This window comes from Fusarium phalaenopsidis, assembly GCF_050370095.1.
Source record: "Fusarium phalaenopsidis strain FUZ10S chromosome Unknown contig_32276, whole genome shotgun sequence".
In the NCBI taxonomy this organism is placed as follows: Eukaryota; Fungi; Ascomycota; class Sordariomycetes; order Hypocreales; family Nectriaceae; genus Fusarium; species Fusarium phalaenopsidis.
This window is the reverse complement of record NW_028145418.1, coordinates 934,647-962,628: the sequence shown is the minus strand read 5'-3', so window position 1 is coordinate 962,628 and position 27,982 is coordinate 934,647. Positions and strand designations below refer to the sequence as shown.

At 48.0% G+C, this 27,982-nt stretch overlaps 7 protein-coding genes across 7 annotated transcripts; 3 read left to right on the top strand and 4 right to left on the bottom strand.

Annotated features, from left to right (window-relative positions):
* Window positions 1-22: 22 nt before the first annotated feature.
* On the bottom strand, window positions 23-5,067 carry LRP88_00599 (uncharacterized protein; the record flags this gene model as incomplete). The annotated part of the gene is made up of 4 exons (XM_083237307.1): window positions 23-98; window positions 244-977; window positions 1,028-4,463; window positions 4,517-5,067. The coding sequence occupies 4 exons, from the start codon at window positions 5,065-5,067 to the stop codon at window positions 23-25; spliced, it is 4,797 nt and encodes a 1,598-aa protein (XP_083107198.1).
* Window positions 5,068-10,656: 5,589 nt separating this feature from the next.
* Window positions 10,657-12,262, top strand: LRP88_00598 (uncharacterized protein; the record flags this gene model as incomplete). The annotated part of the gene is made up of 6 exons (XM_083237306.1): window positions 10,657-10,671; window positions 10,731-10,754; window positions 10,937-11,654; window positions 11,709-11,757; window positions 11,820-12,009; window positions 12,065-12,262. The coding sequence occupies 6 exons, from the start codon at window positions 10,657-10,659 to the stop codon at window positions 12,260-12,262; spliced, it is 1,194 nt and encodes a 397-aa protein (XP_083107197.1).
* A 1,852-nt stretch (window positions 12,263-14,114) lies between these two features.
* Window positions 14,115-15,236, top strand: LRP88_00597 (RmlC-like cupin domain-containing protein; the record flags this gene model as incomplete). Its single annotated transcript, XM_083237305.1, has 2 exons — window positions 14,115-14,417; window positions 14,484-15,236. The coding sequence occupies 2 exons, from the start codon at window positions 14,115-14,117 to the stop codon at window positions 15,234-15,236; spliced, it is 1,056 nt and encodes a 351-aa protein (XP_083107196.1).
* Window positions 15,237-15,645: 409 nt separating this feature from the next.
* Window positions 15,646-21,215, bottom strand: LRP88_00596 (uncharacterized protein; the record flags this gene model as incomplete). The annotated part of the gene is made up of 6 exons (XM_083237304.1): window positions 15,646-17,527; window positions 17,578-18,032; window positions 18,090-18,217; window positions 18,675-19,544; window positions 19,600-20,865; window positions 20,936-21,215. 6 exons carry the CDS (start codon window positions 21,213-21,215, stop codon window positions 15,646-15,648), a joined length of 4,881 nt encoding a protein of 1,626 aa, XP_083107195.1.
* Window positions 21,216-21,680: 465 nt separating this feature from the next.
* LRP88_00595 (general substrate transporter) lies at window positions 21,681-23,395 on the top strand (the record flags this gene model as incomplete). Its single annotated transcript, XM_083237303.1, has 4 exons — window positions 21,681-21,834; window positions 21,898-21,964; window positions 22,016-22,367; window positions 22,424-23,395. The coding sequence occupies 4 exons, from the start codon at window positions 21,681-21,683 to the stop codon at window positions 23,393-23,395; spliced, it is 1,545 nt and encodes a 514-aa protein (XP_083107194.1).
* A 358-nt stretch (window positions 23,396-23,753) lies between these two features.
* On the bottom strand, window positions 23,754-25,088 carry LRP88_00594 (DUF3500 domain-containing protein; the record flags this gene model as incomplete). The annotated part of the gene is made up of 2 exons (XM_083237302.1): window positions 23,754-24,826; window positions 24,884-25,088. The coding sequence occupies 2 exons, from the start codon at window positions 25,086-25,088 to the stop codon at window positions 23,754-23,756; spliced, it is 1,278 nt and encodes a 425-aa protein (XP_083107193.1).
* Window positions 25,089-27,161: 2,073 nt separating this feature from the next.
* On the bottom strand, window positions 27,162-27,617 carry LRP88_00593 (uncharacterized protein; the record flags this gene model as incomplete). The annotated part of the gene is made up of 3 exons (XM_083237301.1): window positions 27,162-27,335; window positions 27,385-27,434; window positions 27,485-27,617. The coding sequence occupies 3 exons, from the start codon at window positions 27,615-27,617 to the stop codon at window positions 27,162-27,164; spliced, it is 357 nt and encodes a 118-aa protein (XP_083107192.1).
* Between the last annotated feature and the right edge of the window lie 365 nt (window positions 27,618-27,982).

Here is a 27,982-nt window from a genome sequence, read left to right as displayed (position 1 = left end):
GTAAACGTCGTTTTGACTCGTTCTAGGGTTTTATTGATTCCTTGGTGTCCGTGTAGCAGGTGTTTGTGTATTTCGCGTACGAGGTCGTGTTGTAGTTCCTGTGGTACTTGTTGTTTGTCTGTTTTCTCATTGTCTGGGAGGTGTTGGTTGTATTCTAGGATTCTCGTGAGTAGTGGATTGCCCTGTTCCACTGTGTAGGTTGTTGCAATGATTCGTTGTGTGAGGTGTCCTTCCTGCGTGAACTGCAAGAGTTGTTCCTTTGTCTTGGTTCTTCCCGTGTCTAGGTCGGGGCGTCGGCTGATGGCATCGGCTCTGCCGTTCTCCGTTCCTTTGACGTGGATGATGACGTAGTCGAATTCTGAGAGGTATTCGGCGTACCGGAGTTGGCGTCCGCTGAGTTCTTGTGTTTTCGCGAAGTGGGTGATGTTCTTGTGGTCCGTATATACCTTGATCTGGTGTTGGCTTCCTAGGAGATAGTGCCTGAATTCTTTGAAGGCGTTGACGATTGCGAGGAATTCTTTGTCGTAGATGGGGTAGTTTAGTTCCGCTCCATGTAGCTTGTGGGAGTAGAATGCGATTGGGTGTAGGAGTCCTTTGTCGTCTCGTTGTCCAATCTGTGCGCCTAGGGCGAAGTCCGAGGCGTCGGTTTCGAGTTCGATTGGTTGAGATGGGTCGAACATCTTGAGCACTGGTTCGCTCAGGATGAGTTCCTTGATTTTGTCGAAGGCGTCCTTGGCTTTGTTCCCAAATACGAAGGTCTTGTCCTTCTTCGTAAGTTCCGTCAATGGTGCAGCTATCCGTCCGAAGGCTTTGAGGAACTTGCGGTAGTAATTGGCGAATCCAAGGAAGGCTTGTACTTCCTTGACGTTCGTTGGTTCTTCCCATTCCTTGACCGCTGAGACCTTCTTGGGGTCCATTCGTATCTCGTTGTGAGAGATGATGTGTCGAGGAATTCCACTTCCGGGGCGTGGAATTTGCTTTTCTCGGGTTCCACTAACAACTTGGCGTCTTGTAGTGTTTGCAGTACCTTGTGGACGTGTTCCGTGTGTTCTTCCTCCGTTTTGGAGAAGATGAGGATGTCATCCAGGTAACATACAACGAATATGTCCAGATGTTCTCGTAGCACGTTGTTGATCATTCGTTGGAATGCAGCAGGTGCATTGGTGAGTCCAAAGGGCATAACGAGGTACTCGAATAGTCCGTACTTAGTACGAAAAGCGGTTTTCCATTCGTGTCCTTCTTTGATCCGAATAAGGTTGTAGGCTCCTTTGAGGTCGAGTGCTGTGAAATACTTCATGCCAAAAAGCCGATCCTTCAATTCGCTGATGAGAGGTAGCGGTGTGCGATCCTTGACCGTAATGGCGTTGAGCATCCTGAAGTCGACACAAAGCCGGAGCTTTCCGTTTTTCTTCGGAACGAACATGACGGGGTATCCGACAGATGACTTGCTTTCCCTGATATATCCTTTCCGTATCATGTCTTCGATGTATTCCTTCAACACTGGTAGTTGTGCTTCGTTGAGTGGGTAGAGTTTGCTGAAGCCGGGTTGCTTCCCATCGATGAACTCAATTTCTAGGTCGTAGTGTGTATGCTCGGGTAGGCCTGTTTCGAGTTCTTCCGCGAAGAGTTTCTTGTAGATGCGATACTGCCATGGAATGTTCTTGAGTCGCTCTTCTTCTTCCGGGTTATCCTGTGGTTTCTTTTGTGGAGCTAGGTCCTTTTCGAGTTCATGAAACTGTTGCATGACTCGTGCGATCATCCTTTGTCGCTGTCGTTTTCGTCCTTTTTGATGTTTGTGTCTTGTCCCTGTGGGTGGAGAGGTGTCTCGTGTTGGCCTCTGCCTGGCTTCTCCGGTTCCTTCGGTAGAAGTTTGAGATCTCGTGTCGTATTCTGAGTCGTCATTTGCTGTGGAAGGTGTCTCATCGTTGAAAGAGAGCACTTGGCCAGTCTTCCAGTCAAAATGTGGGTTGAATCGTTGTAACCATGGGTACCCGAGTACAAGATCATGTTGCTTGTTCGGTACAACGTCGAATGAAATGCCCTGGTTCTTTCCTTCAACGAAAACTTTGAGGTGATCAATCTCGCTGTCGATGATACCGTTGTTGTAGTCGAAAGGGGTTCCTTCTAGGTTGACAACCGAGTAAGGCGTCTGTTTGTACCTCCATGGTAGCCTGAGCCTATTCGCCGTTGTCGGGTCGAAGTAGTTCTGCTCAGCTCCGCTGTCCACTAAAGCGTTCAACCATTCTCCTCTGACTCGTACTTTCAGTTCTAGGCATCGTCGCCTGTGTACTCCGGTGGTGGAGTAGAGGGCCTTCTGGGGTAATGTATTCCCTTGTTCATCCACCCGTCGCCCTGTGTCGGATGGGGTGTCTAGTTTTTGACATTGCCAGAGCGTAGTTTGTGTGATCAAATTCACACTCGCTGTTTGCGCAGGCGTCGTAGTCGTGCGTGTCGTCCTTTTGTGCAGCCAGTCCTGGTACTGCCGTTCTTGTTCGGCTCCGGGGTCTTCTTCGTTTTCCTGGCTGATCGTCTTTTGCCAGTCCTCGATCTTGTGAGTGATCCGTTTCTTCTCCTGAGTGGCGTGGTAGAGTTTTGAAGAATATCGCGCGTTCGCGACGCCGATGGATTCATACCAGTGTACCACTTTGTACCCTTCCGTTTCGTACCATAGGTAGGGTTTATGGTTTGGTTGATGTGGTAGTGGGACGGGGAAGCAATCTTGCTCTTGCTTCTCCTCTCGGTGGGTTTCGCACCAATGGTGTTGGCACGACATCCAAGAGATGCTAGCATGCTCCTGGTGTGTCGGGTATGTCCTTACGTCGTCTCGTGGATTGAAAGGTGCTTCCGGATGTCGAGGGTTTTCGGCCAATTCCCGATGGTAGGCTCGAATGCAAATTTCTTGCTCATCTGACGTTTCCACATGTTCTCGTGCGGTCTGGATGTACCTTTCCCTTAGGCTGTTCCAGTACCTGTTATTGTTTTCGTCGTACAGTTGGGGGTAGTCTTCCTCCTCCCATAGTTCTTTGTCGCTTTTCCGGGGCTTCCTAGAGCGCTCCTGGCGTAGTTCTCTCTGTAGTTGTCGAGCCTTGTGCTCGAACTTGGTTCGATTGATGTTGCTACTGCTTGTCTTGGCAATCCAATCATTGCGTGGCAGTCTGCTGTGTTGGTCTGTTTTTTGTCGTTCGCAGATTTCATCGTATTCCCGTGATGCCTCAATCTGGTGTCGAGGGCATAGGGTATGGTTGCACCGTGTGGGGTCATCTTGTCGGCAGTCCCTTCGGTGGACTGTGGCGGGCACCAAAAGTTGTTCCTTCTCTTCGTATCCCACAATCCATTTCTTGTGGTCAAATCCTTCTGCGGCGGCTTCTTGGAAGTCGGCTTGTTCGTTCGATGGTTGTTGTGCTGAAGGGGGTGTCGTGGGTTCTTCGATTTTGGGTTCGGCGCGTCTGGTCACGGCGATGGTACGTTGTGACATCAAGTTGCCTGGTTGCTGTCTTCCCTTGTTGGGCTCTGGGAGTGGTTTCCATCCCACGTGTTCTGTAATGTGCGAGCGGTTGTTCTTTTGAGGTTTGACTGGTTCGTGGAGTCGTTCCTTCGTAATGTTGTTGATCATATAGTTGCCTTCCGCCTGTTTTTCTGAGAGGTATACTTGGCTGTGTGGCATGTCCAGCTCATCTGGTTGGATGCCGGTTTTGTCGTATCCTTGTCGAGCCATTCCGAGTGTTCTAACGGTGCGGATGGCCGTCTGGGGTTCGGTATCTGCCCAGGTGGATCTTACCTGTTTCTTACCTTCTGGGAGGGGTTGTCGTGGCCTTGGTTGATAGCGTCCCTCCTCCGTATCCCGCTGCTTCTTTCGGCATTCATTTGCCTTGTGTCCCTTCTTGTGGCAGTAGTAACATTCAATGTCCTTGCTGTCCTTCTGGGCTGCTCCAAGTTCCATAGGTCCTGCGTGGGTCCCGTAGGAGGTGTTGCCCCTGGTCTGTTCTCGCCTTCGAGATTGGTTGGCGTTGTTCTTATTGCCCCAAATTCGTCCTTTGTTGGATTTTTCCATGCGTCGTTCAAACTGTCGGTTGTCGATCTTGATAGTCATGTCGATGTAGTCCTGGAGATTGTCGGGTTTTTCCGTTTTGCAGAGTTCGTCCTTCACCTCATCCTTGAGTCCTTCGTAGAAAGCAATCTGAAGGGCACTTGTTCCCCAATTGAGAAATGAGGTGATTTGTGTGAACTCGGCTGCGTAGGTCGAGGCGGCCTTTGTCTGTCGCAGGTTCTTGAGTTTCTGCGTGGCCTGTTGTTCTTCATCGATGGTTCCGAAGTTGCGTCTGATCGCTTCTTCAAAGTTTTCGTATTCGGCGAAAAGGAGTTGTGTTTCCTCGGTGGGTTCATTCCCGAGAAAGTCGCGCAGCTTGGGTTCAAACCAAGTGAGTGCGTTACCCGTGAGGCATCTGCTGGCGTGTAGGACCTTGCTTTCGGCACTGGCCATCCTGGTGGGAAAGTACCGTTGGTATGCTCTGAGGACGTAAGAAACGTCCTGACGTGGGTGGCCTGTCCGTTGAATGGTTCTGGGTCCTTGGGTTTGATGATCTCGCCGATGTCTTTGTGGGTAGTACCAGCGGCGGTGTGCTCGAACGTCAGGTTGCCGAGATCGTGAACCTGCTGTTGTGCCAGGTCATTTTGCTGGGCTTGGAGCGTGGTGAGTCGGTCGATCCGGTTCTGTTGTTCGTTGATTGTTTGCTGGTATTGCTGCTGTTGCTGTTCCATGGCTTGGCGGAAGCGTTCCTGCATGTCGTTCATGGATGCCTCCATGCTGGCCAATCGTTCCTGAGTGATCCTGGCGTTGTTGCGTGCGCCGTCCAGGAGGTTGTTATGCTGGATGCTCAGGTGGTTGTACTTATTTCTGAGTTTGCGGACTTCATCTTCGTGTGAGGCCGGGACGATGTGTTCTTCGCCATCGTCATCAGTGTCCATCGGGATGTTAGGTTCCTCTGGTTTGGTCGCGGGCTGTCCCTGTTGGGGGGTGACAGGCAGCTTGCTGCGAGGGGTAGAAGGAGATCCAGTGTTGGGTGCCATGGTAACAGTATTGCTCAGAGTATGCAGTACACTACTGAACAAGAGCTATCAACGTGTGACGATCGTGTGTTTCCCAAGGGATAAACCGGTCGTGCAGGGTTTATGTTGGCAGAGAGTGCTGGGCGTAGTCTGAGCAATAGGTTGTAAGTCACGTCTGGTAATATGCTCAATGGTATTGAGTGTAACCAAGTTGTATTGATAGCTGAGGTAGCTAGTACATAAGAAAGTACAATGAGCGTGTTCTATATACTTGGGATCAATCCTTGGACCGACGTTCTCTGGGTTCGGTCCATTGGTAGGGCCGACGTTTTCAACGTTCGGTCCTGGGACCCATGGGAGCGACGTTCGGTTTCCTCGGTCCTGCTTAGTCAGAGTGTTTTCTGCCATGCTTCCCCGCCTGGCCCATGTCATGGCCGTGACACTTATAAAAGTCTTTAATAAACTACTTACTATACTCTTTTCTAGAGGTCTTAATCACTACCTAGCAGGTCCTTGAATTATGCCCGGGCTTGCCGTAGACACTATAGCGCTAAATACCTAGTCTAATTAACCTTCCTTGACTACTACTTCTAGATAATTCCGCTACTACCTGCGCATTGATATCTATTTAATTAATTGCTTGCCTTCCCTCCTTTACTATTATAACCTCTCTTTTCTATAGTCTAGTCCTTTTTGCCCTCTGGCACCGGCTTAGTATCTCATTTGCCTCTCGAAGGTCTTTAGCCTTAGCCCTTAATAATATAATCTCATATATATTTCCCTTTATTGCCTTCATAAGAGACTTTATAGCCTCTATAATTAACTCTGGGGAGCTACTATGATGCCTTTTGATTTATCTTTTAAGGTATTCAGACTAAGATCTAGCCTTAAGCACGGTCTTTAGGGTCCTTGAGACCTAAGGGGTAGAGGGTCTGGCCCCCTCCTCGGCAGGCGTTGGAGTCTATAACTACATATTAAGCTTTAAAACTATAGTTTCTAGGTTAAGAAAAATAAAGCTAGCTTCTTTAAAAGCCCCTTTGATATTTCTTTCTGTTATAGTAGCCTTATATACTATATAGAAGGCTAGAAAGAACTTAGTCTTTAAAATATAGGTTATAAAGTATCTAATTAATTACTCTATTTCTTAACTATAAGCTCGCTTTAGCACGCTAAAGCACTTAATATTAAGGGGCTAGAGTAGATAAGAGGAATAAAGTAATATATAAAGCTAGATAATTTTTTTTTTCTTATAATATCTCTTAGGGTTAATAAATTAATAACTTTTATAGCTATTAAGGATTAAAAGATAATAGAAACTAATTAATTAATTAGTTATATACTGGTTAAAGTGCTTAAGCCACTTAAGACTAGTTTTATTATTAGTCTAGCTATTTTAGGTTATAGTAATAGCCTAATCGCCTAGGAGGTTACTATCAAATGTGACAGCCTGCAACATGCCTTGAAGGGTGTCATGTGATGACACTAGGCTCAATTGGGAAGTCGCAGAAATGCGCCTTCCCCTTTGCGAGGCTTCGCCGAGAAACACACAGAGAACAACAATATAATACATCATTACATTTAACAGTTACTTTCTTAGTATTAATTAGCGAGGTAATACTAACCCGCACTAATAATAAACGGCTAGATCGCCTAGCCTTTTGCATTAATTACTTAAATAATTATAATCCATTCTTAGTTTCTAGGCTATATTAATTTTAGCTTTAAATGCTATTTTAAGCCTATAACTACTATTCTACTTATAATTATACCTATAAGAAAGCTAGTCTTATTAAAATTATAGATATCTCGCATATTAATACTATACTTCGCGGTTATATTTACTATAAGCTAAAACTAATCATAGATAATAGTTAGATCTTTATACTTAGCTCTCTAGTAGTTATATTTATAAAAAAAAAATATCTTAAGGTCTAGGTATCGCTTAGTAAAGTTATAAGCCTAATAGGTGCTAACTAGTGGCGCGTCACGGTCGGCGAGTAATTAATTAGCTATTTCTTTCATACCACGAAGCCGGAGGGGGAATCCTCGCAAATCTAGGTCAAGAATAAAATAAATAAGGATCTCCTCCTCTAGGTCGGTAAGCTTACGTGATTTGGGGGTCTAATCAAGTCGTAATGAAATGCCTTATTGCCGGTGTTAAACAATTCAACTGCGTTAAAAAACAGGGCGCGCCACTAGTTTTCGGCACGATCGCAATTGCTCCTCTTATTCAACAGCCGGCGCCAGAGCTTCATACAACCAATATTATAGATCTCTATAGCGCGTCAGACCTTTAATTTTGGATTATTCTGAAGGGCCCGAAGGGCAAGAAGGATTCTAGCCTCATCATTAGACTGTGACATGCTGGGTGGTTGAGAATCAATTGATCAAATGGAAATGATATAGGTTGAGGGATTTTTGTCACGCATGCTTGTCTGTCACGCAAGCTATACATATACGTTAGTAGTTAGAGCTACTCTAAATCTGTCAAGTAGCCTTGCTATCAGAATCTCATAATCAAAGGTATTAGTTGCAGTAAGAGGTATCACTTTGGCATTCTTACTTTGCCTTAGTACTATAAGTCTCTTTAAACTAGTGAGGTATTGGCATAAACAAATTTGCCTCGTCAAAGTCTATCGAGGACAACGCGAGGTTCTGGTCCATATCCCCGTCAAGCAGGTTCAGTGGCCCCCAGTAATGGTTAAGATACACCATGCCATCTGGCCAAGACGTCCCTGGATTATTGGGTGCCAAGGTTTTGGCCGACGACTTCTGTGTAGCCTTTTCTCTTGCTTGTTGTAATAGCTTTGCCGCTTGTAGAGCGACAACACACTCGTCCATGATCATGAGAATCTCGACAGCCATGTCGACTAAGCGAAGTAGCGGCTGGATTTCAGTCTCAACTGCTTCTTGTGCTACGTATACGAGAATGATGCTCGCAGCAAATACAGTATATGTGGTGTTGTAGAACCTGTCATGTTGTCAGTATAAATTCCAAAGCGATAGTCGTGGACTAAATGTACCATGTACGGAAGAAGTCACTGTGTTGATAAGTTTGATAGATGAGTTCGATCGTTTGCTTTGCCGATTCGAGGCACTTCTGGATCCCATGTTTGGTCTCAGTCATCGAAGCTCGTTCTTGCGCAGTTGATCTCAGGAGAAAAGATCCGAAGAGAAGAATCCTCAGATTATGGTATCCTGAGATCGTCTTGTCAGTGATTTTTTACATGTCAGTGGTATCGGGTAGCGCGTACTCAAGTTCAGCACAAGTCTTTGTCTCTTCACCCACTGGACATCTTTGACGCCTTTTAGAGAAGGCGCTTGAGAGGTTGAGCCTGTCGGACGAATAGCTTCGGGAAGCTTTTGAGCCCAGCCCTCCAAATCTTTCTCAATCTGGACGGCCAAAGCCACCATCATTGGTACTGTCGTTTCGGGCAAATAAATGCTAAGGCTGATGCTCCTCGTGATCCTCGAGAAGTGTACCATTTGCTCTATGATGGCGCAACAAGGGTGCTCGGATAGCTCTGAACTCATTCCCTCTTCAGTTTGGGAGGTCTTGATAAGTGGAAATCGTCGGTTGTGATACAGGTCGGCTCCCAAGGTGTCTGGTCTTCCCATCGCGAAAGACATCTCACTTAGGGGTAAAAAGTTAGAAATCACTACAAAAAATAAGAGAATACCAACAATAGAACATACGTCTCGAGCGAGTAAAGACCCCTGTAGCTCAGGCGTCAGTATCTGGATATTATTACACATTGTTTGGGCTATATGGCTAACATACCACCATGTTCTCGACTCAGCTCTCAGCAGGGACGGCGGTTTCTTGCTATTCGGCCCCGACTCACGATTGATGCCCATTGCTAGAGCTGTTCTTATTGCAAGGCCAACATACATGTATGACACTAGAAAAGGTGAGTGAAGTCCCACAGAAGGTGACGACCGTAGTTGACTGACAATGTGGATGCAGCTCATTCTGGCAGACTTTGGCCTAGAATCGTCAGCCTGGCCCAATTGCTTTTGAAGGCGTGAAGTGACATACCAGAATGAAATAGCATTGAACCATCTCGAGGTCTGTAACCATTCCAAGTCGGTTGCAACAGCTTTTGGCTCGATCAAAGAATTTGCGGCTCCAAGATAGGTTAGTTATCCCATCGATGAGCTCGTCATCCCGAGTGCTGACTAGAGCGCCTATCGACAAAATACTGTAGTACAAAGCTACAAAGCTTGTAATTATCCTATTTCCAGCCTCCTCGCCGGACCACAAGGATTCGCATCGCTGGAGAAAGGAGGTTTTATCCAGGATGGGGTGAACATAGTGAATGGTAGAGAAGAAGGCGTCTATAAAGGTACGACATTGCAGGTACCATAATGAGTTGTCAGAGTCCTCGGTACTTCTCCGACTTCTCTGGGTGTCTTGCAATCCACTTGGATCAAAAGCTGGGTTGTGCAAAGTAGAGAGAAGGGCACCCGCATCGTCGTCGGGGTGATCTCCTTCTGCGCTTCGTTGAACATGAGACAATAGGGCAACAGAAGACGAGCTCCCATAAAACTCAACGTCCCTCGTATGTGTGTTCATGCCAGATACTTCTTGCTCCCTTGTATGCCATGACGAGGTGCTGTTCGGGGTAGGGAAAGCTTCCATGTTGGTGTGATGCTGAGGATTGGGAAGAGATGCAGAAAGACTAGATGCTACCCCTTCTGGGCTATTACCAGGCCCATCGGCTGTTGCTTTCTCATAGGTTTCCACGATGCTGGACAAACTTTTGACCTGATCTTCCAATTGGCGTATGTAGCTGTAGACGGTCTCAATGAGCCACCAAGACTCAACAGCAACATGGCGAGTTGATAACTACCTTGATGTCATGCGCATACGCGACATATCCTGACCTTTATAGACGCATTCGACATTGCGGCCTTCAACTGGTCAGTCACTGAAATGTTAGATTGGTGAGGTAGTCTTAGTAACTCACTTTGACAATATGAGCAGGGGTAAGATTCATCACACTTGTATTTCTTAGACCGGCACAGATCGCATGCACGAGCAGCTCGAGGTCGCCGTGGACGCTGACCCGAAGGTTTGTTGGTCTGTGCAACACGTGAATCGGTTGGCTCGTCCATGTGAACGACTTTGGGAGGTTATAGATTGTAAGGGTTCGATCTTTGAGATGTCGGAAAGCCTTGAATACACGTCAAAGAGAACCAAGACAGTTCCCCAGAAAATTTGCGCGTTCGGAGTGTTAATGGCCGAGGTCTGGATGCGGGGTCTCTAGATCTTGAGTAAGCTCGAGGCAAATCTGGGGTAAAAAATCATGGGGCAATCCGAACCTTGAACTTCTTTCAGGTTTCTCATTCGCCGTCATGAACTGTCCCTAAGCTGAATCAGGCTAGAGAAGTCGACTGCGGAAAAGCCGGGCTACGGTCCTGGTCTGATCCATGTACCCTCGGCTGTTCCGATTCTTGCCTCGACTACCCTACACCAATGAACTCCGGACAGGCTTCCTATAAACCGATTGATATGCGCCAAGTGACCCAGGTAGCCGAATTAGTACCTGCATCTGATAACTACTTTTCATCAACTTTCAAGCAGCTAATCCTCAACTTGCAGTCATAATGCCGGGCGCAATGGTTGGCCATCCAGATTTGCATTGACATTTTGCAGCATTGACTAACTTGCCAGGAGATAGATCAACCGCCGCATACGCAAGCGAGTACGCAACTTCGAGTCATTATCGTCGGAGCGGGTCTCGCAGGCCTCGCCGCGGCAGTGTCAATCTCTCTCTCAGGACATCAGGTTACAGTTTTGGAATCGGCCAAGGAACTTTTAGAAGCAAGTTACGAATTTGCCATTGACGCCCTAACCCCGGAATACTGACTGTGAGGATCTACACAGGTCGGAGCTGGTCTACAATGCACTCCCAACTGCACACGTATTCTCCAGAAATGGGGCCTTCCTGACCGACTATGGCAGTCTGCTGCTGAGCCTACCTCGCTAGTCGTCCATCGATACTCAGGCAAAACTCTTGCCATAGAACCCGACTTTCATAAGCACATCCGGAAGAAGTATGGGGCTCCTTTTATTGACCTACATCGCGTCGACCTTCAGCTTTCTCTCTACGACAAGGCAAAAGAGCTGGGCGTTGAGTTGAAGCTCGGAGATAAAGTGGACGATATTGACTTCGATATTCCCGAGGTCAAGACCGAGGCCGGTTTCAGATACACTGGTGACCTTATCGTTGCAGCAGATGGGCTCTGGTCAAAATGCCGCTCCAAGTTTCTTTCCACTAACGATAAGCCCAAACCGACTGGCGATCTGGCATACCGAGTGGTGCTGGACGTGAATGAGCTCGACGACCCAGAGCTCCGGGAATGGGTCGAACGACCAACAGTGCATTTCTGGATTGGTCCTGGGGCTCACGCTGTGGGTTACTCCATGCGTGGCGGACAGATGTACAACATCGTGCTCCTTGTACCAGATGATCTCCCATCAGGCATCAGCCGACAAGCTGGCTCAGTGGAGGAGATGCGACAGTTGTTCAATGACTGGGACCCAATTTTGGGGAGGTTCCTGAGCAAAGTGGACAAGGTCGATAAGTGGAAGTTGATGCACAGTACGTGTGAACCTTCTATTAATAACTGACTGTGTGAGCTAATGAATATTTTAGGAGAAGAGCTCGATTCGTGGATCAACGACAACTCCAACTTTGTTTTCGTGTAGGTCACGCCGCCACCTAAAACCTCACAAACAAGAACGAGTATTGACCAACTCATTACAGAGGCGACGCCTGCCATCCAATGCTTCCTTACCTGGCCCAAGGCGCCAACTCGGCCGTTGAGGACGGGGCGGTCTTGGGACTTCTTCTGGGACATATACAATCGAAGAACCAACTTCCAAAAGCCTTGAATATGTACGAGGAGCTGCGCAAGTCTCGCGGTGAGGCTATTGTTAGAGAGACATTTAAACAGGTACGTGATTGTTCCAAGCGTAACATTGATTTCTTGTTTCCTAACATTCTGACAGCGAGAGTCTTTTCATATGCCAGATGGACCCGCTCAGGAGGCTCGAGACAAGACTTTCCTGTCCCAGTTGGGCGCTGAAGAACTCCAAGGCCCATTTCCAAGTAGATGGACTTGCCCACAGGTGCAGCCGTGGCTCTATGGATACGATGCCTTTGAGGTTGTGGAGGATGCAGTAAAGAACAGCCCTTTCAGCAACTAAGGTGCGAATGATCATGTAGGCATGTTGAGTGTAATTATTTCGAAAGTTCATACAATCCGTTTTAGTCAGCCACATGCTTGAAGTTTGTCAAATCTTCATCGTCAGTGCGAAAGTCAAGTTCGAAGCTATGACTTGCTGGTAGCAGAGAATTCTCCAAGGAAGTAATTGTCCTTTTGTGAAAAGTAGCCAAAGCTCTCACAGAATCTTTACGATTAAGTGACCAGTTATTTCAAGGGTACATCAGTATCCTACGGGCATTTTAACAAGATAATCAGAGACTAAGCTGGTCTAGTACAGGAAGCAAGTCGAAGTCCAACTAATTTATCAAAGACTCAAGAAAGTCAAAGCCTTGCTGTTGAAGCTGCCAGGTAACAGAACTAACTTTCATCTTAGCAGCAAAAGTATGCTCCTCCCCAGGGACCTCTACCATCTCGCACTTGATGTTTTGTTCTTTCAAATGTTTAAAAAGTTTTCTGCTAAGATGAATGGGAACCTTTGTGTCCTCCATACCGTGCACAATGAACGTGGGAGGAAAGGAAGGGCCGATGTTCAGTGCGGGATCAACCTTGCGCCAGTCTTTGGAAGGAAAGATTACATCCAATACTCTGCCATTCGCCAGCTGTGTCAGCGCATATGCTTGACGAGGGTCACTGAAGTCAGGTGGTCCAGTGGCTTGACCCTCAAGGGAGACACCTCCAGTGATTGGTACTGGGTCCTCGTCAAATACTTTGTTCATGAAGGAGTCTGTCAGTCCCGGAGGTAGCTTCATGTTTGGTAACTTCGTGGTCCAGAAACCATCGTCGAAATTGCAAGGACCATACATGTCGTACACTCCAGCAACGGGACGAGGAACTTCGAATCCCTGTGGACGAGTAAGTTATCATTCTTTTCATCCATAGTGATATTTGGGCCAAAGTGGAGTAATCTACCAGGCAAAGTGAAAGGTGTCCGCCTGACGATGTGCCAAATGCAAAGACATGGTCAAGATCTGGCATGAGGCTCGAACTGGTCAGGTCGCGTATAGCTGTTGCAAGACCTCCTTGGTGGACCCAGGCCAAAAGGTCTCGACAGTCTTGAATCGGACCCTCTAAAAGATTAACTTGAGGGCAAAGTCGATGATTTGGGCCTAAGACAATCCATCCTCTGCTGAGACAATCCGAGACCTGATCCATGTTGATCATTTTGGAGGAGCCTAGCATAAAAGCTCCGCCATGGATATTAATTACTAAAAAGCAGTCAGCCTTACACGGGTTCAGGCACTGCCATGATGATAAGAAGAATCGACATACCAACCGGACATTTCGAGGAAGAAACCGCATGCTCAAATGGTAGGTAGATGTCAACATCTATCTCTTGTGCTTCAACATACTTGTAGACAGCCCGAAAGGAAGTTGGATTGCCCATCGTCAATGATCATGCAACAATCAAAAAGATACTTAGTAAAGTCTTGAGTAGCACTTCGGCGTCGCTCGGTGCCGCGTGTACAGTGGCCTCTATCATTTCAAGCAGATGCACGTACGTTCCCTTGCGTCAATAGTCCGGAGGTGCCGCAGTGGGAAGTGGGGTTGGCATGTGAGTTGCGGCATTTCCGACGCAGAAAGCCGAACTATCTTGCCGGACCCAGAGTTTGTCGCTGACTGGGGGGAACGAGGTACGGAAACTCCGGAGCCGCTATGAGAAAGTTCAAAGTGATAGAAGAGGCGGAGAATCCAGCCTAGGAAATCGAGGCTTGTCTCTTCATTCAACACACCCAACTACCAACTACCAACTACCAACTACCAACTGCTTACTCATTCCTCTGTTCTGAACCTCGACACTGTCTACCTAGTCGATTCCCATTTCCAAATCGACCATGAGTGTTCCTCTGCATTCATCTCCTCCCAATGAGAGGACAAGTTACGTGATTGATCAGCTCGAAGGAGAGCGCATCAGCATCCCCGGCAGCAAGGGCGTATTTAGAATCTTAGCCTCCTCCAAGCAAACCAATGGCGGCATGGCTGTTTTCACCAGTGGGGCAGTCTTGGCCGACGCTCCAGGATTTCATTGGCACGAGGAAGCTCACGATGTCTTTCTTGTCACAAAGGGCTTCTTGAAGTTATGGTCTGGTGACAAGTGTCGAATTATGGGTCCTGGTGACTTTGCCTACATTCCTCCTGTGAGTCCACGCTTTCATTCTCTGCCACAAAGCCCAGAGCCCAAATTAGCTAACAAGACATGATAGAATGTGATTCATAACCCTCTCTTGCTTGGGCCTCATACCGAGACTGTGGGCTTGGTGGCCCCTGGAGATTGGGTTGACTTCTTCAGATATGTTGGAGAGATATACAACGGTGTCATCGTTCCTGAGAATGACGATCGCGACATCAAGTCTATGTTGATACAAAAGATGATGACAGCTAAGGACCGGTTTGACGTCCACTTCAAGCGTGACTACCAGCCGCCAGAGGTCGGAGACTGGCTGGATTCCGAAAGTCAGCTTGCTGGACCTGGAGAAGCATACTTCCTGCGTGCGAATACAGGACCACGATGGTTGCTCGGTGGCGTCATGTCGCGACCCTTTATCCTCTCATCACAATCTAGCGGCAAGTTCTCAATCTCCAGCATTGAGTCATCGAGTGTGTACGGAAAATCACCTCTAAGTCGGTGGTTGACATTCGCGTCCATTGATCACTGCTTCATCGTTCAAGAAGGCTTGCTCAAGGTCAAGATCAAGTCAGGAAACAGCAGTTCATGGAATGAAATCCGGGAGGGCCAGACGGTCGTTATCGCTGCGGGTGAAACCTTCACTCTAGAGTTTGGCAGTCGATACGTTAGAGTCTGGTCTTTTGCAAATGGACGGGGAATTGAGGAAGTGGTACAGAAAGCTGGATCGCCAGCTACAGGGGTCGTGTTACCTGAAGCTGCTAGAGAGTGGCAAGAGTCCAAGCTTTCGGAGGTTTGCAAGGAACTCAATGTCGAGTTAGCAGAGTTGTAAACAATTGTGATTTTCGTTACTACATTATGTGAATAGGAGCTGTTTAAAAAAATTCAGCGCTTAGCACTTGTATCAAGCTTCCATCGTCGAGATGCGCAAAGTTCTACGTTCAGATGCAAATTGTTCGCATATTGGAATGTAAATTGTCAGTTATGGCGGGATTTTCTTCTGCTACCACGTTTAATAATCCTCGACTCATAGCTGGCTTTCATGTTGGGGTTTTCTGGTTAACTATTTCAACGACCTGTCTAAGTTTGGAGCTCTACCTGGCCACGCATCATTTTAGGAAGCCCTCCAGTGTGGGTTCCAGCTAGACGCACACAATGTCGATTTAGGCTTTCATATTTGAAAAAGGTACAATATCTAATGATAATTGCTTAAGTTACTGGTTATCGACATCTATCCTAAACTAAATTACAAATGTCGCACGTTGGCTTCCGACTTCTACCGTGTATTCTCCTTTGTCTAAAGTCCAAGCACGCAAACTGTCGCTCCAGTGGCTCGAGAACGTGTCGATGTCCAAGTCGATACAAACTTCTTTTGCTTCACCAGCCAAAAGATCAACCTTGGTGAACTCCTTCAGCTCTCGGGATGGTCTCCAGTCGGAAACATTGTCTGGCGGAGAGATGTATACCTGTACCACTTCCTTGCCCGGAACACTACCAGTATTTGTCACTCGAACGCTGACCTTCAAGACAGCAGGGCTTGACGACTCGTCTAAGCTGACACGTAGGCCCTCGTAAGAGAAAGAGGTGTAAGACAATCCATGACCAAAGCAGAATTGAACCCGGGCAGCCGGGACTGGAGCTCGATATCCAACAGCCAATCCTTCAGCGTATTTTATGACGAAATTACCGTCATTATTATCCTTTGCAGGGAAGTTTCCAAAGCTAGGCCAGTCTTGAAGCGTTTTGAACCAAGTTGTAGTCAGCCGACCGCTGGGGTTGACCTTTCCAGTGAGGATATCCATCATAGCCTGGGGTCCTTCTTGGCCTGGAAAGTGCATGTTGACAATAGCATCAACATCGTCGACGAAACTGCTGATGTCGATTGGGTTTCCGCAATGTAGAAGAACGACTGTCTTTGAAGTGGCTGCAACTGCCTTGATCATTGCTACCTGGTTGACCGGTAGAGTGATCTCTTCCAGATCGAACCCCTCAGACTCGTATTGTTCGCTACGACCAGCAAAGATGATCGTAATATCGGACATCTTTGCGACTTCAACTGCTTGAGATATGGCTTGCTCCTCAGAATACTGCTCTTCAAAAGCGAGCGTAAGGCCGTATGGAGTGGGTTCTCCAACCACAGGCTGTCTCGATTGCATACTGATGCGAATGTTATAAGACTTTCCTGCTTCCATTGGGAGCTCAACACGTGACTCGAGTTTGCGAAGATTGAACAAGAATTGTTCCGTAGTGATGTCGGGCGCATCACCTTTGAACACCTCTATACCGTCAACTCGGACAGAGAAAGATCCCGAGTGTCGAAGGGCAAGGGTGTGGGTTCCAGTGGTTTTCGGTACAAGGTTGGTGGACATCTCAATGTGAGAGCCGGAGAGTTCCAATCCTGGCTTGCGTTGAGCCATCAGGTTGATCGTAGCTTCTTCCAATATTTCAGTGAGAAAAGGCTTGTCACCGCCGGCGTTAAAGTAGGATATCTCGACGCCCATCTGACCCTGATCTGTTGTGATGATCTCTGGGGAGGCAACGGGAATAATGCGACGCAGGCGAACGCCAGCGGCGTATGAGACACTGTCCGGGTTTGGTAGTGCTTCTCGTAAAAGGTCAAGCGGAACTTGGCGATACTGAGGATTGCAGGATGCGCTTCCGCCGCCAGTGAAGACAGCGTTTTTAGCGTATTCTCCAACGACTGCAACTCGCAAGTCATTAGATCCCTGTATGGGGAGGGTTTCTTTCGTGTTCTTGAGCAGGATGATGCCTTCCTGAGCAAGCCGTCGGGCAATTTCGTTGGTCTGTACAAAAATTTCCGATTTCTCTGGCCCCTCGCTTTGCGCATTTCGCGTACGGCGGCGCAAGTCAAGGAGCCTTGAAACGCTGGCATCAATCTGATCTTGCCTGATCTCACCATTGTTCACAGCTTTGACCAGATTCTCGCCTCTGAAAACCGGAACAGGCATCTCAACATCCACACCAGCTTTCATAGAAGCAACGGTAGAGCGAGTGCCGAACCAGTCTGACATGACGATACCCTTGTAACCCCATTCTTTTCGGAGAATGTCCTCAACGATGGCTTCGCTGTCACAGCAAAACTTTCCATCGACTTTGTTGTACCTTGATAGTTCATCAGTAACAAGACACTCGGCAAGTTATGCACCACTTACGCTGTCATCACCCCTACAGGGTTTGATTTCTTCAAGAGAAACGACCAAGCAGCGAGGTAAATCTCCCGCAAGGTACGTCCATAAGGAGACTCGTCGACATTATAGTATCGTCTCTGAGTCTCTGAGTCATTGCATACAAAATGCTTTGCGCAGGCACCAAATCCTTGGCTCTGAATGCCATTCACTATGGCAGCACCCATGTACCCAGAGAGGAGTGGATCCTCGCTGAAGCATTCAAAGTTACGCCCAGCTCGAGGGTCTCTATGGATATTGATTGTAGGACCGAGGATCAATTGTGCATGCTTGATCTTGGCCTGGCGGGTTAGCTCTCGACCCATTCTTTCTAGAAGCTCAGTGTTCCATGTTGAAGCTATGCAAGCCGTGTTGGGGAAACAAGCTGTGGTTAGGGCACCATCAAACTCACTAGGCCGTATTCCACTGATAGAATCGGCCGTCTAGTCAGACGGTCAGCGGATGTCAACATACTATCTCGGAAAGCGTATGTCGCGTACCTTGAGGGGTGCGATCTTCTTTTCGGGGATGCCAGAAATCGAGACAAAGTCATTAGGGGTGCCGGACAGTAGTCGGACCTTCTCCTCCAGAGTTAGACTCTTCAGGATCTCCTGTGTGTCCATGTCTTCTGAGTATAGTGTTATTGTTGTACTTGCATATAGTTTGCTGCCGGCTCGAGTGAATGGAGTGCAGTTACTACAAGCGCGTATATATGCTAGGTGCACTTGATAGGTGGTTGTGCCGCAGTCAAAAGCCGATGTGGGCAGAATCCCGGGTATTCCAAGCCAAGTCAGTGAGGAGATGAAACCCCCCCACCGTGCGTCTCGGCTTTTCCGATAGTCACCACGGGCGTGAGTCCCCATTCCCTGGATCAGCGCGAGCATGCCACATGACACACGAGAGAGCGAAGCAAGAAATCCCGCGCAACTGTGGGAAAATCCATAGCTTTAAACATGATCATTTCGCTAAGGTTATGTAGGCATGATTAGTGGCATTGTTAGTTCATCATCGCGGTGCAGTGGCCTGGACAGCATCCATTGATGACTACTTCAATGAAGTTTATTGGCGCAGACAAAATTACTTACTCTCCTTCGACAGCTCAAGATATACTTCTGTTCCGTCCCCTTCAATGAAACCACCCGCAGCAAGTGACCAACCCTTTGGTGCCTTGACCACGACCGTACTATCCTTAGGTGCCAGCAGCTTGATCGTGCCAGTGCTCTTCTGTTCCTCTATGTACAGTCCAACTTTGAGATGGCCTTGAGGAGTGTCAAGTGAGTATTCCACCGTGTCCAGGCCTGCAAAAACAGGCTCTACGCCAATCTTTTTCCAGCCTGCTTCAAGGGGATAAACTCCCGCAAGATACCTGGGTAATAGAAAGACAGGCCACGTAGACCATCCGTGAGCCAGTGACACATCGTGATTGAAAGGTGTACCATTCGTTTTCATAGCTTCCCAGTGAGCCCCAGAGTAATTAGGGCTGTCTTGATCCGCCATTGCACCCCAAACGCTGAGCAGCAGATCCCTCGCCTGTGTACCCTCGTTTTTAGTAAAGAGGGCTTCGAGAGCAAATCCAGACGCATATGGACTGGTCAACCCGAACTCGTCCCACCTATCGAGGCCTTGGAATGCTGGTGGTAGACGCTCACTAGGTGGAAATATGCCTTCCACTGTATGGGGATGCTCTGGAGAAATGCCCAGAGTGACTGCATAGGCATTCACGTCTTGGAAGACTCCATCGGCGGGCAAAGAGAGGCTTGGACGCATTGTGCCTCGTTCTCCATTCCAAAGAGCGCTAATCAAGGCCTCTTTCAATCGTTTGGCTTGAGTCAGGTACTGGGCTTCTGTTTCCTTATCTTTCGACATGAATGCCATGGCGCTGAGTGCGTCAAAGTAGGCAAGGTTCAAGCCTGCGGAAACGCCGAAGACAGGCCCGCCCATAGGAAACCATGTCACTACTCTTGATCAGTACAATGAGCAACTAGAAAGGACTGGCCAGGGATAACATACTTGAAAGATATGGTGGAGCTTCAACTAGCCCATCGTGGTTCAGGAATCTCCTCGTAAAGTTCATCTGACGTTCAAGTTGGTGAAATACTCTTTCGACAAGAGCTTTATCACCTGAACTCAGCCAGTAATCCTTGATTGACACGACCAGTAGCAGGGCGTACATCAAGGAGTAATGTCCGTAGTATGGTGGCTCGTCCTGGTCGGTATGCTCTGGGGCCTGCATCGGGCAGAGGTTACCCAGATAGCCATCCTTATTTTGGTGACTGAGTAGCAGTTGAATCGTGCCTTTCCAAGCATCAAGAGCAGCGGTGGAGTATGCAATGGAGCGACCAGTAACAAAGACATCGCCACCAAAGCAAGCCCTGTCTCGCTTTGCGCCGTCTATGGTGCATGGGAGCTTGTTTGTTCCCACTTGAAAGTCGGCAAGTGTACGATCAGCGTCTCTTTGCGAGAAAGAATTCTCATACAGAATTTGGCCGTCAAGGTCTCTCACTGATAGGTCGCGGTACAGTGCAACCCAGCCAGGTGGGCCGCCAAACGCAACTGAGCCGGTATTGACGAGATTTTCGCCTAGCATCGCCTTGACCTGAATCTCTGCAACGTTGGCCACTTCTTGACCTTGAATCTTGACGGTTAAACGGTCTTCAACGGCCAGCGTCTCAATGGCCAACCATCCAGACAGGTCTAGGCTTTCTGGCAATTGCCATGATCCTCGCTCGAATGAAGGCAGAATGGAGGATTGGTTTGACAATCCCTCAACGGCCGTCAGTTTCCTGCTTCGTACGTCTAAACAGAAGATAAGGCCATTTGTTATCATTCGAACTGCCCAACTGGCGCCAGACTTCTCGATTTTGGTTTGGAATGCCACCTTCTTATTGGACCACCTCGTTCCTTGCCTGCAAGGCGCCCAGTGGCCACCAAAGACACGAGTTCCCTGATCAAGAACGTCCCAGGCTGGAACAGTCTCTTCGCGATCGACGGTGCACATATCAACCGTGCGCACACCATCTCTCCAGATGCGGTTAATCGTCTCATCGGAGCAATGAAACCTGGCCTTGACAGTAGCTTCCGGGCGAACTGCCTGAAAGCCGGTCTGGGAGAACACCAGGGCTGTGTCTGGTTCCATTAAGGTGATCTTTTGATACCTTTGAGATGCTTGAATAAATCGAGACTTGACAATTTGAGCATCAGTACCAGTGTTGACATGATGCAGACAGACCCTGTAGCTATCCATCGCATTGGAGAATAGGAAAAAAGGGCCATCGCCTATTGGACCAGGGTTAACACTGGTATCTTGTGGGGGTTCAGGTGAGGCGGACGACAAGATTAAGCATACCTTTTTCGTGTTCAATACCATCGATAGTCTCGCTGTAAGTGACTTGAAATGAGACTTGGCGCTGACCCTTGGGCGCTGATGCGGAAGTGATGGCGAAAATTGGGAAGCCACCTTCGCATCGGCCATAGTCTAAAACGACCTCGGCTTTGGTGACAGGTTCTGCATTGACCAAGCTCAGAAAGGAAAGCTCATCCCCGACTTGGACCTTCCCCAAAGTTCGCAAGACCCGCGTCGGACAGGCGATCTTGGGGTTACTGGGTGGCATTGACGAGTTCTGCATGTTGGAGCTACAGCCGAAAGTTGTGATGGCACTGTGATTGCCCGACCGCATGATTGACCACTTGAGTGATCATTTTAAGAGAAGCTAATTTAGCATATAATCTGGCAAAGTCTCGGTCTGTAATGCAACGATCGTCCCAATATTATCCCGATGACCGACCGTAGTCGGGATATCCAAGCAGCACCGGGATATCCGACTTCTCCTCATTTTGCGGGGACCCCGCAAAGGATGAGTCTGGACTTCTGGGGTAGCGTATCAGTATCCACCAAGATGGTAGTTAAAAAAAGCGAAAAGGCACAAAGGGGCTGTTTACTACTCCAGTCGAAGTTGATAAAGGAGGCACCTGCAGCATTCGTTTGTTTCTGCATCTCAACATCCACCAACTTTGCAGTGGACCATACTCAACATAACCACTTTTCTTCTTCTTCTTCTTCTTCTTCTTCTTCTTCCTCTTTTGCTTCAAAGATGACCCATCAAGATTTGGAAAATGACACAAGGCTCGACAAGGCCGAGGTGATTCATTCTGAGGATGCTGTCGCCATCCAGGAGCACCAAATGAGCACCTGGGAATGCGCTCGCAAGAACCCAAAGGCTATCCTCTGGGCTCTTTACGCCAACTGTATGTCTCCTCATCATACAAATTTGGACAAGATATAGACTCTAACGAGACAACTTGGAGCAGTGGGTGCCACTCTGGTTGGTTACGAAAACCTTGCTCTTGCCGTTTGTTTGGCCTTGCCAGCTTTCCAGTAAGACCTCAAGCCTTATTCACCCTTGCATACGAGCTTTGTGAATAATAGTGATGATAGAATCAAGTTCGCTAGCGAGATCGACGGAAATCTCATCATCCCAGCCTACTGGCAGTCGCTGTGGAACGCCACATACAACATCATGCAACTCTTCGGCTCTCTCGCTGCTGGTTTCGTCCAAGACAAACTCGGTCGACGCGCCGTATTCCTTCTCAGCGTCATCATAGTCTCTTGTGGAATCGCTTTGGCCTACCTGGCTGAAACACCAGCTCAATTTATGGGAGCCAAGATCATCTCAGGTTTTGCCGTGGGTGCGTTCCAGTCAACTACCCAGACTTATGTCTCCGAGATCGCTCCTCTGCCTCTGCGTGGCATTGCATTGTCTCTCAACATTCTCATGATGGTTTGTGGCTCCACGGACTTCGAATTTCCCCCGTCATCTTGCTAAAATCTACACAGAACGTCGGTTTCCTCATCGCAATTTCCACGACCTACGCTCGAGTCGGTATCATGAACGAATCGGCATTCCGAGTTGTATTTGCCGCAGCATGGGTCTTCCCAGGCATTCTTGCACTCGGTCTCCCATTTCTCCCCGAATCGCCTTACTGGCTCATCATGAAGAACAAGCGTGATCTCGCTTTGAAGCACCTGGCCAAGCTCTCCGCGGCCGACGAAAATCTTGACGCCCATATCAAGCACGTCGAAGAAACAATCGAGGCTGAGCGCCTCATCAGCTGTGAGAAGGCTTCTTTCATAGAATGTTTCAAAGGCATCAACTGGCGTCGAACTCGTATCATCTTGATCTGCATGTACATGCCGCAGATCGTAGGTTCCAGCTTGTCATCCAATGCTCCCTACTTCCTCAACCAAACCGGTCTCAGCAGTGGCTTGATCATAAAGCTCATGCAGATCGGACTCGGTGTTTCAATCTTGTCATGTGTCATCAATATCTACATGATGACTCTTTTCCGACATCGACCACTCATGTTCTTTGGCATGTCAATCTGCGCTATCATCTATTTTATTATGGGTGTTGCTGCCTCTTGCCCCCAATCTGAGAAAACACTCCTGGCCATTGGCATAGTTATGCAGTTTACCTGTCTTGCCTATGGACCAGCTGTTGGCTCGAGCCTTGCTGTGGCGGGTGAAGTGTCTGCTTCTAGGTTGAGGGCCAAGTCTCAAGGAATTGCCTTTGGATTCCAGGCCATTACCAGTACTGTCTGGGTGACTGTCTTGCCCTACATGTTCAACAAGGATCAAGGTAATATGGGTGGTCACATTGGCTGGGTCTTCTTTGGTATGACCGTCTTGATGATCGTGGCTGTCTACTTTGATGTCCCAGGTACCAAGGGCAGGACGTTTCATGAACTTGATATCATGTTCGAGAAGAAAATCCCTGCTCGTCATTTTGAGTCTTACAAGACTGACTGATGATGTTGATGAATGGGATTAGCTCTGATTGTACGATACCACTGTCTTGCAAGGTGTCTATAGTAATCTAGGAAGTCTTCATGGTGAGGCACCGAATTGAAGTTGAAGTTCTCTTAGGTTTTGCCTCGTGTCTGTTCCATGACTCAAATTCGGCCACAGACGAGGGTTGGGGGACTGGTGTTCACCATTATTGTACTATCTGATTCCCAGACGTGTCACCTGAAGAGTGTATAATTACTTCATTCGATTGCGACTTTTATTTTGCTCCTCTCAGTGTGCACCCTGAAAGCGTTAAGTCACTAAGTCCGGGATTCCGGATGCCTGCCAAGCAAGTCATTCAGGCCCTACTACTCTGTTATCACTCTCCCGTCCAAAGATAGCCTTGTTCTACTCCTGGTATCAGTGGCCTCAGCGCCATGCCGTAGTCCCCTCTATTGGGGGTTCTCATCAGGGTATGAATGTGGAACTTTGCAGGCTCTTTGTTATTGAGGAAAACGCCTGAGTGGTGGTCGAACTCGAATATCACTACCGGGCTTTGGATCCGATAGTAAAACGGATCATCATTGCCACAGCCACCGATCCAGCACCAGTAGGTTTCGTGGAACCATTTCTTGATCTGTTCCAAGCGCAGTCGTCTGGCTGTTTCAGGAAGATAAAGAAGGAACTCGTTCGCAATTCCGAGTATGTAATTATGTTGCTCTGTCGACATCTCTGACACAAGGATACCCTCGTAAGGCACGATCCTGTTGTCACGGTAGGCACCACATAAGTGCCGTTGATCATCGTGATTCCAGCGGCCGTGGGGCATCGCGGGATCTTTCATTAGTTTGTAGACTTGCGCTGCTTTCTGCTTATCTGGAGAAAGACTTTGCATCAAACGTAGCCCTAGACTTTCTTCCTTATCAAGAATCCGCGTGCCCTTGTAAGGTCCGTCATCGATAAGGTTAGGCTCTGCGCCGGTGAACCAGGGAGATACTATGATCTGGGATTTATAGAGGAAAATGTTCAGGCAGAGGTGATGGCCGTAGAACGAAAATCCCCAAGGGCGAGTAGTTGAGGGCTCTCCGAACAGAACGAAGTTGTAGGAGAATTCGTTCATAATGGCAGGCGACTCTACAAGCACACCCAAGAAATGATTTACTCGCATCGCTCCAATGGCCTTTTGATAGCCTTCAGGCGAGAGCGTGAGTTCCAAGACTCTCAGAACCTTAGATCTCAAGTCGCTGGTGATCTCATCAAGCCGGATGCCTTTGTCGCTAAGAAGGAATTCTGGGTTTGACCATGAACGCCACTCGGGGTTATCGATATGGTAGCAGGTCTTGACTTTTTGATCATCGCTCAGGCTGTTAAAGACATTGTTCGCAGCCTCAGTAATGGCGTCTATTGGTATGCCCTCATCCTGCAATTCGAATAAGCCCTCTCTAGTAACGCCTGGCAAACGTCAGTCAAGATCGGATACAGCCGTCGTCACATCTTCATAGGACGTACCATCTGTTGTGATGCCTTGATAAGGCTGCTGAAACAGCTTGCGCCAGTGAAGATACAAGCCGTGGAGCCACGGAGGTTGACCAGTTTTCTTGAAAGTATCGGCGTATTGATAAGCATCCTGCTTTTGCATATCCTGGAATCGTGGCAGGCTGAGATCCGGGAGGTGCTGGCGAAAGCCCTCACCAGGACCCGATTGAGAACCCATGGCTGACGAAATGACGTCGTGAGGCTCCCAACTCCGAGATAACGTGACGTAGTAATGGTATGCTTGGACACGAATGATAACTGCAACTCTCGCGGGCGGGTCTCAATACTGATTAAAAGTCGGGAACCAAGCCTGGAGTATTAATGGCTAGCTGAAATTGTGAGGACTCGATGCCCTCATTGATTCGGCCTCATATCAAGGACGGCTCGACCGTATTTTTCCGCAATGGGACAGTTTCATCCGAGTTCCAGTGATCCTCGAATTTGTAACCGTTGATTGGTTCAATCCTCATACTCGGATTTTCCGTTGCGGCGTTGAATAAGGAGGTTTCTGGGGTACAGCGGCATTTCCGAGGCCCAGCACCTCCGAAACAGGAGGCCCCGGCAAATGCGAGCGGAGTCAACACGATCACTCCCCGGTTTAAGCGTCAATCACACAGCGAGTACAAAGGCAGGTGTTCAAGAGAGTACGCGTTGCTTCAAGTGCTAAAGGATCAGTTCTGTCATCCTGGAATCATTTCTAAACCGACCAAAATGAGTTCTCCAAAATTCAAGCGTACGTGACTCTCAGAACTGCAATCCAGTGTTGATTAGCTAACAAACAGCTCATAGGTCTTGTACGATTTGTTCCCAAGTCCGATCCATCTAGGATCTTGATTGGCGAGCCGTCACAAGAGGACTTGGACATCGGCTTAGCGACTCGTGATGGCAAGGACGTTGTCGTCAATGTGTTCTCCGGACAGTCAGTCTTGTCGCTTGGCTCTCGCACAGATAGAACGGAATCTGTTGAGCGAATACTGTCACCGTTGGCCCAACAAGAAGTAGGAGCCATCCGATGCATCGGATTAAATGCAAGCGCCCTAGACAGTGATATCAAGATTTTTCTATATTAACTGTTTGGTTAGTATGTTCAACATGCGAAAGAAGTGAACATGGACATCCCGACAATCCCGACCCTGTTTCTGTAAGTCCACATCAACTTCAGGTACTACACAGCTAATACGTTGCCGCAGTAAGCCTAGCATATCTTTAGGTGACCCTTGGCCTGCTGTCACACTGCTGCCCAAGATAACCCAAAATGATGGAAGTGGTGACTATGAGTCGGAGCTGGCGGTCGTTATTGGCAAAGCGGCTAAGAATGTGTCCGAAGAGGAGGCTATGGAATACGTTTTGGGGTTCACCGCAGCCAATGATGTCTCAAGCCGCGTCTCACAATTGAGCCAGTCTCAATGGTGCTTCTCCAAAGGATTTGACGGGGCATGTCCCATTGGTAAGCTTCCCTCCTTTCATTTCAAATGACACGACTCATCAGGTTTGCAGGGCCCGTCCTAGTCTCCCCGTCAGCTATCCCAGATCCTTCCAAGCTGCATATTCGGGGCTTGAAGAATGGCAGAGTGCTACAAGATTGTTCTTTAGAGTAAGTGTTAAGAACTGCTTTTTGAGGTGTATGTTCATTCGCTTATTCGACACAGTGACCTAATCTTCAGCATTCCTAAGCTGATCAGCTTTCTATCTCAAGGCACGACCCTTCCAGCTGGCACCGTGATTATTACCGGTACACCAGCGGGAGTGGGCATTGGCAGAAAGCCCAGGGAGACTCTTGAGCATGGTGATGAATTCAGGGTGGAGATCCTGCCGCACATTGGTACACTAGTCAGCACATTCCAAAATGAATAGCGATCAGCTGCAGCCTTCAAGGGCGCCAAGCGCTGAATTGAATGAGAAACTATATGTTACACACACATCTTTCGAAATGACACAAGAGTACTAGGTTTTACATAGATTTCACAACTGAAGTATCATGACTTGCTGACGATAGTGTCATACCAATATGCTGCGCCTTGGAGGAAGAAAGTTTTAGACTGCATGTAAGTAAATATACTCGCCTACAGATATCAAATTTCCAATCCATCAATGAATCAGTTGGTATAAGACTTGAAAATGAAAAAATGAATAATAACCTTCTACGGTATGCATGTGAAGTGATGCAGGACTCATTCCACCCAATCTGTTATACATGGTCTAATTGGTCTCAATTACTTGTCGTCCAATTTGATGTACTATTTGGCTCAATCTAACTATCCAGCAGAGGGGGGACCTTCTCAACAAGATACTCAACGATGGCATCTGGTCCTCGTTCAACCTGCAATCCGGTTGGGATCGCGTGCAGCTTGATGTCAGGCACGATAGACTTGGCCAAAGAGTGGATTTGCTGAGCTTCCTCGGGAGACCACATAGAGGCAGAGAACTGGTTAAAGCAAGGTTAGGGTAAGCTCCGAGTCATTTGGCCCACTTACCAAAACGTTGGGTTTGTGCTCAGTGACCTTGGGGATCACCTCATCAATACCTAGCCAATACGTTAGTAAAATATGAGAGACGCTCCGTCAGCCAACTCACTCTGACAGTTGTCGACGTGAATAATGTCATAGTCATCTTGGAGCTCAGTGATCAAGTGACCAATAAGACGCTTTGCACGTTCTGGCGCGGTGTTGACAGTAACAAGTCTGAACGGTCCTTTTCTTGTGGTCATTGTGGCGGTGTCTGTTTAACTTGTCTGCGAAATGCTGCTTGTGATGAAGTACGAAGTATGGGCATGGTGTGAATATACATACATACACTTGGTTGCTTAACGCGGGTATACTTTGACCCACCTCTGCGTGGCTTTTCCAGAGGAGATGCGGGGGTGTCGCCGAAAATCGCTGTTACGAGGCTGGTTCGTAGACATGATCGGAACTTCCGGGCTGCGGCATTTGCATGCCGTACATTTAACTCCGAGTTCGGCAGAAGTACACATTTGGCCTTGAGAAACAAGTTCCCTCGTCATTGGTCCTTTTACATATTAAGTCTTTTTGATCACGTAATCTTATAGACACTTATCGTGATTGGCAGTTTTGT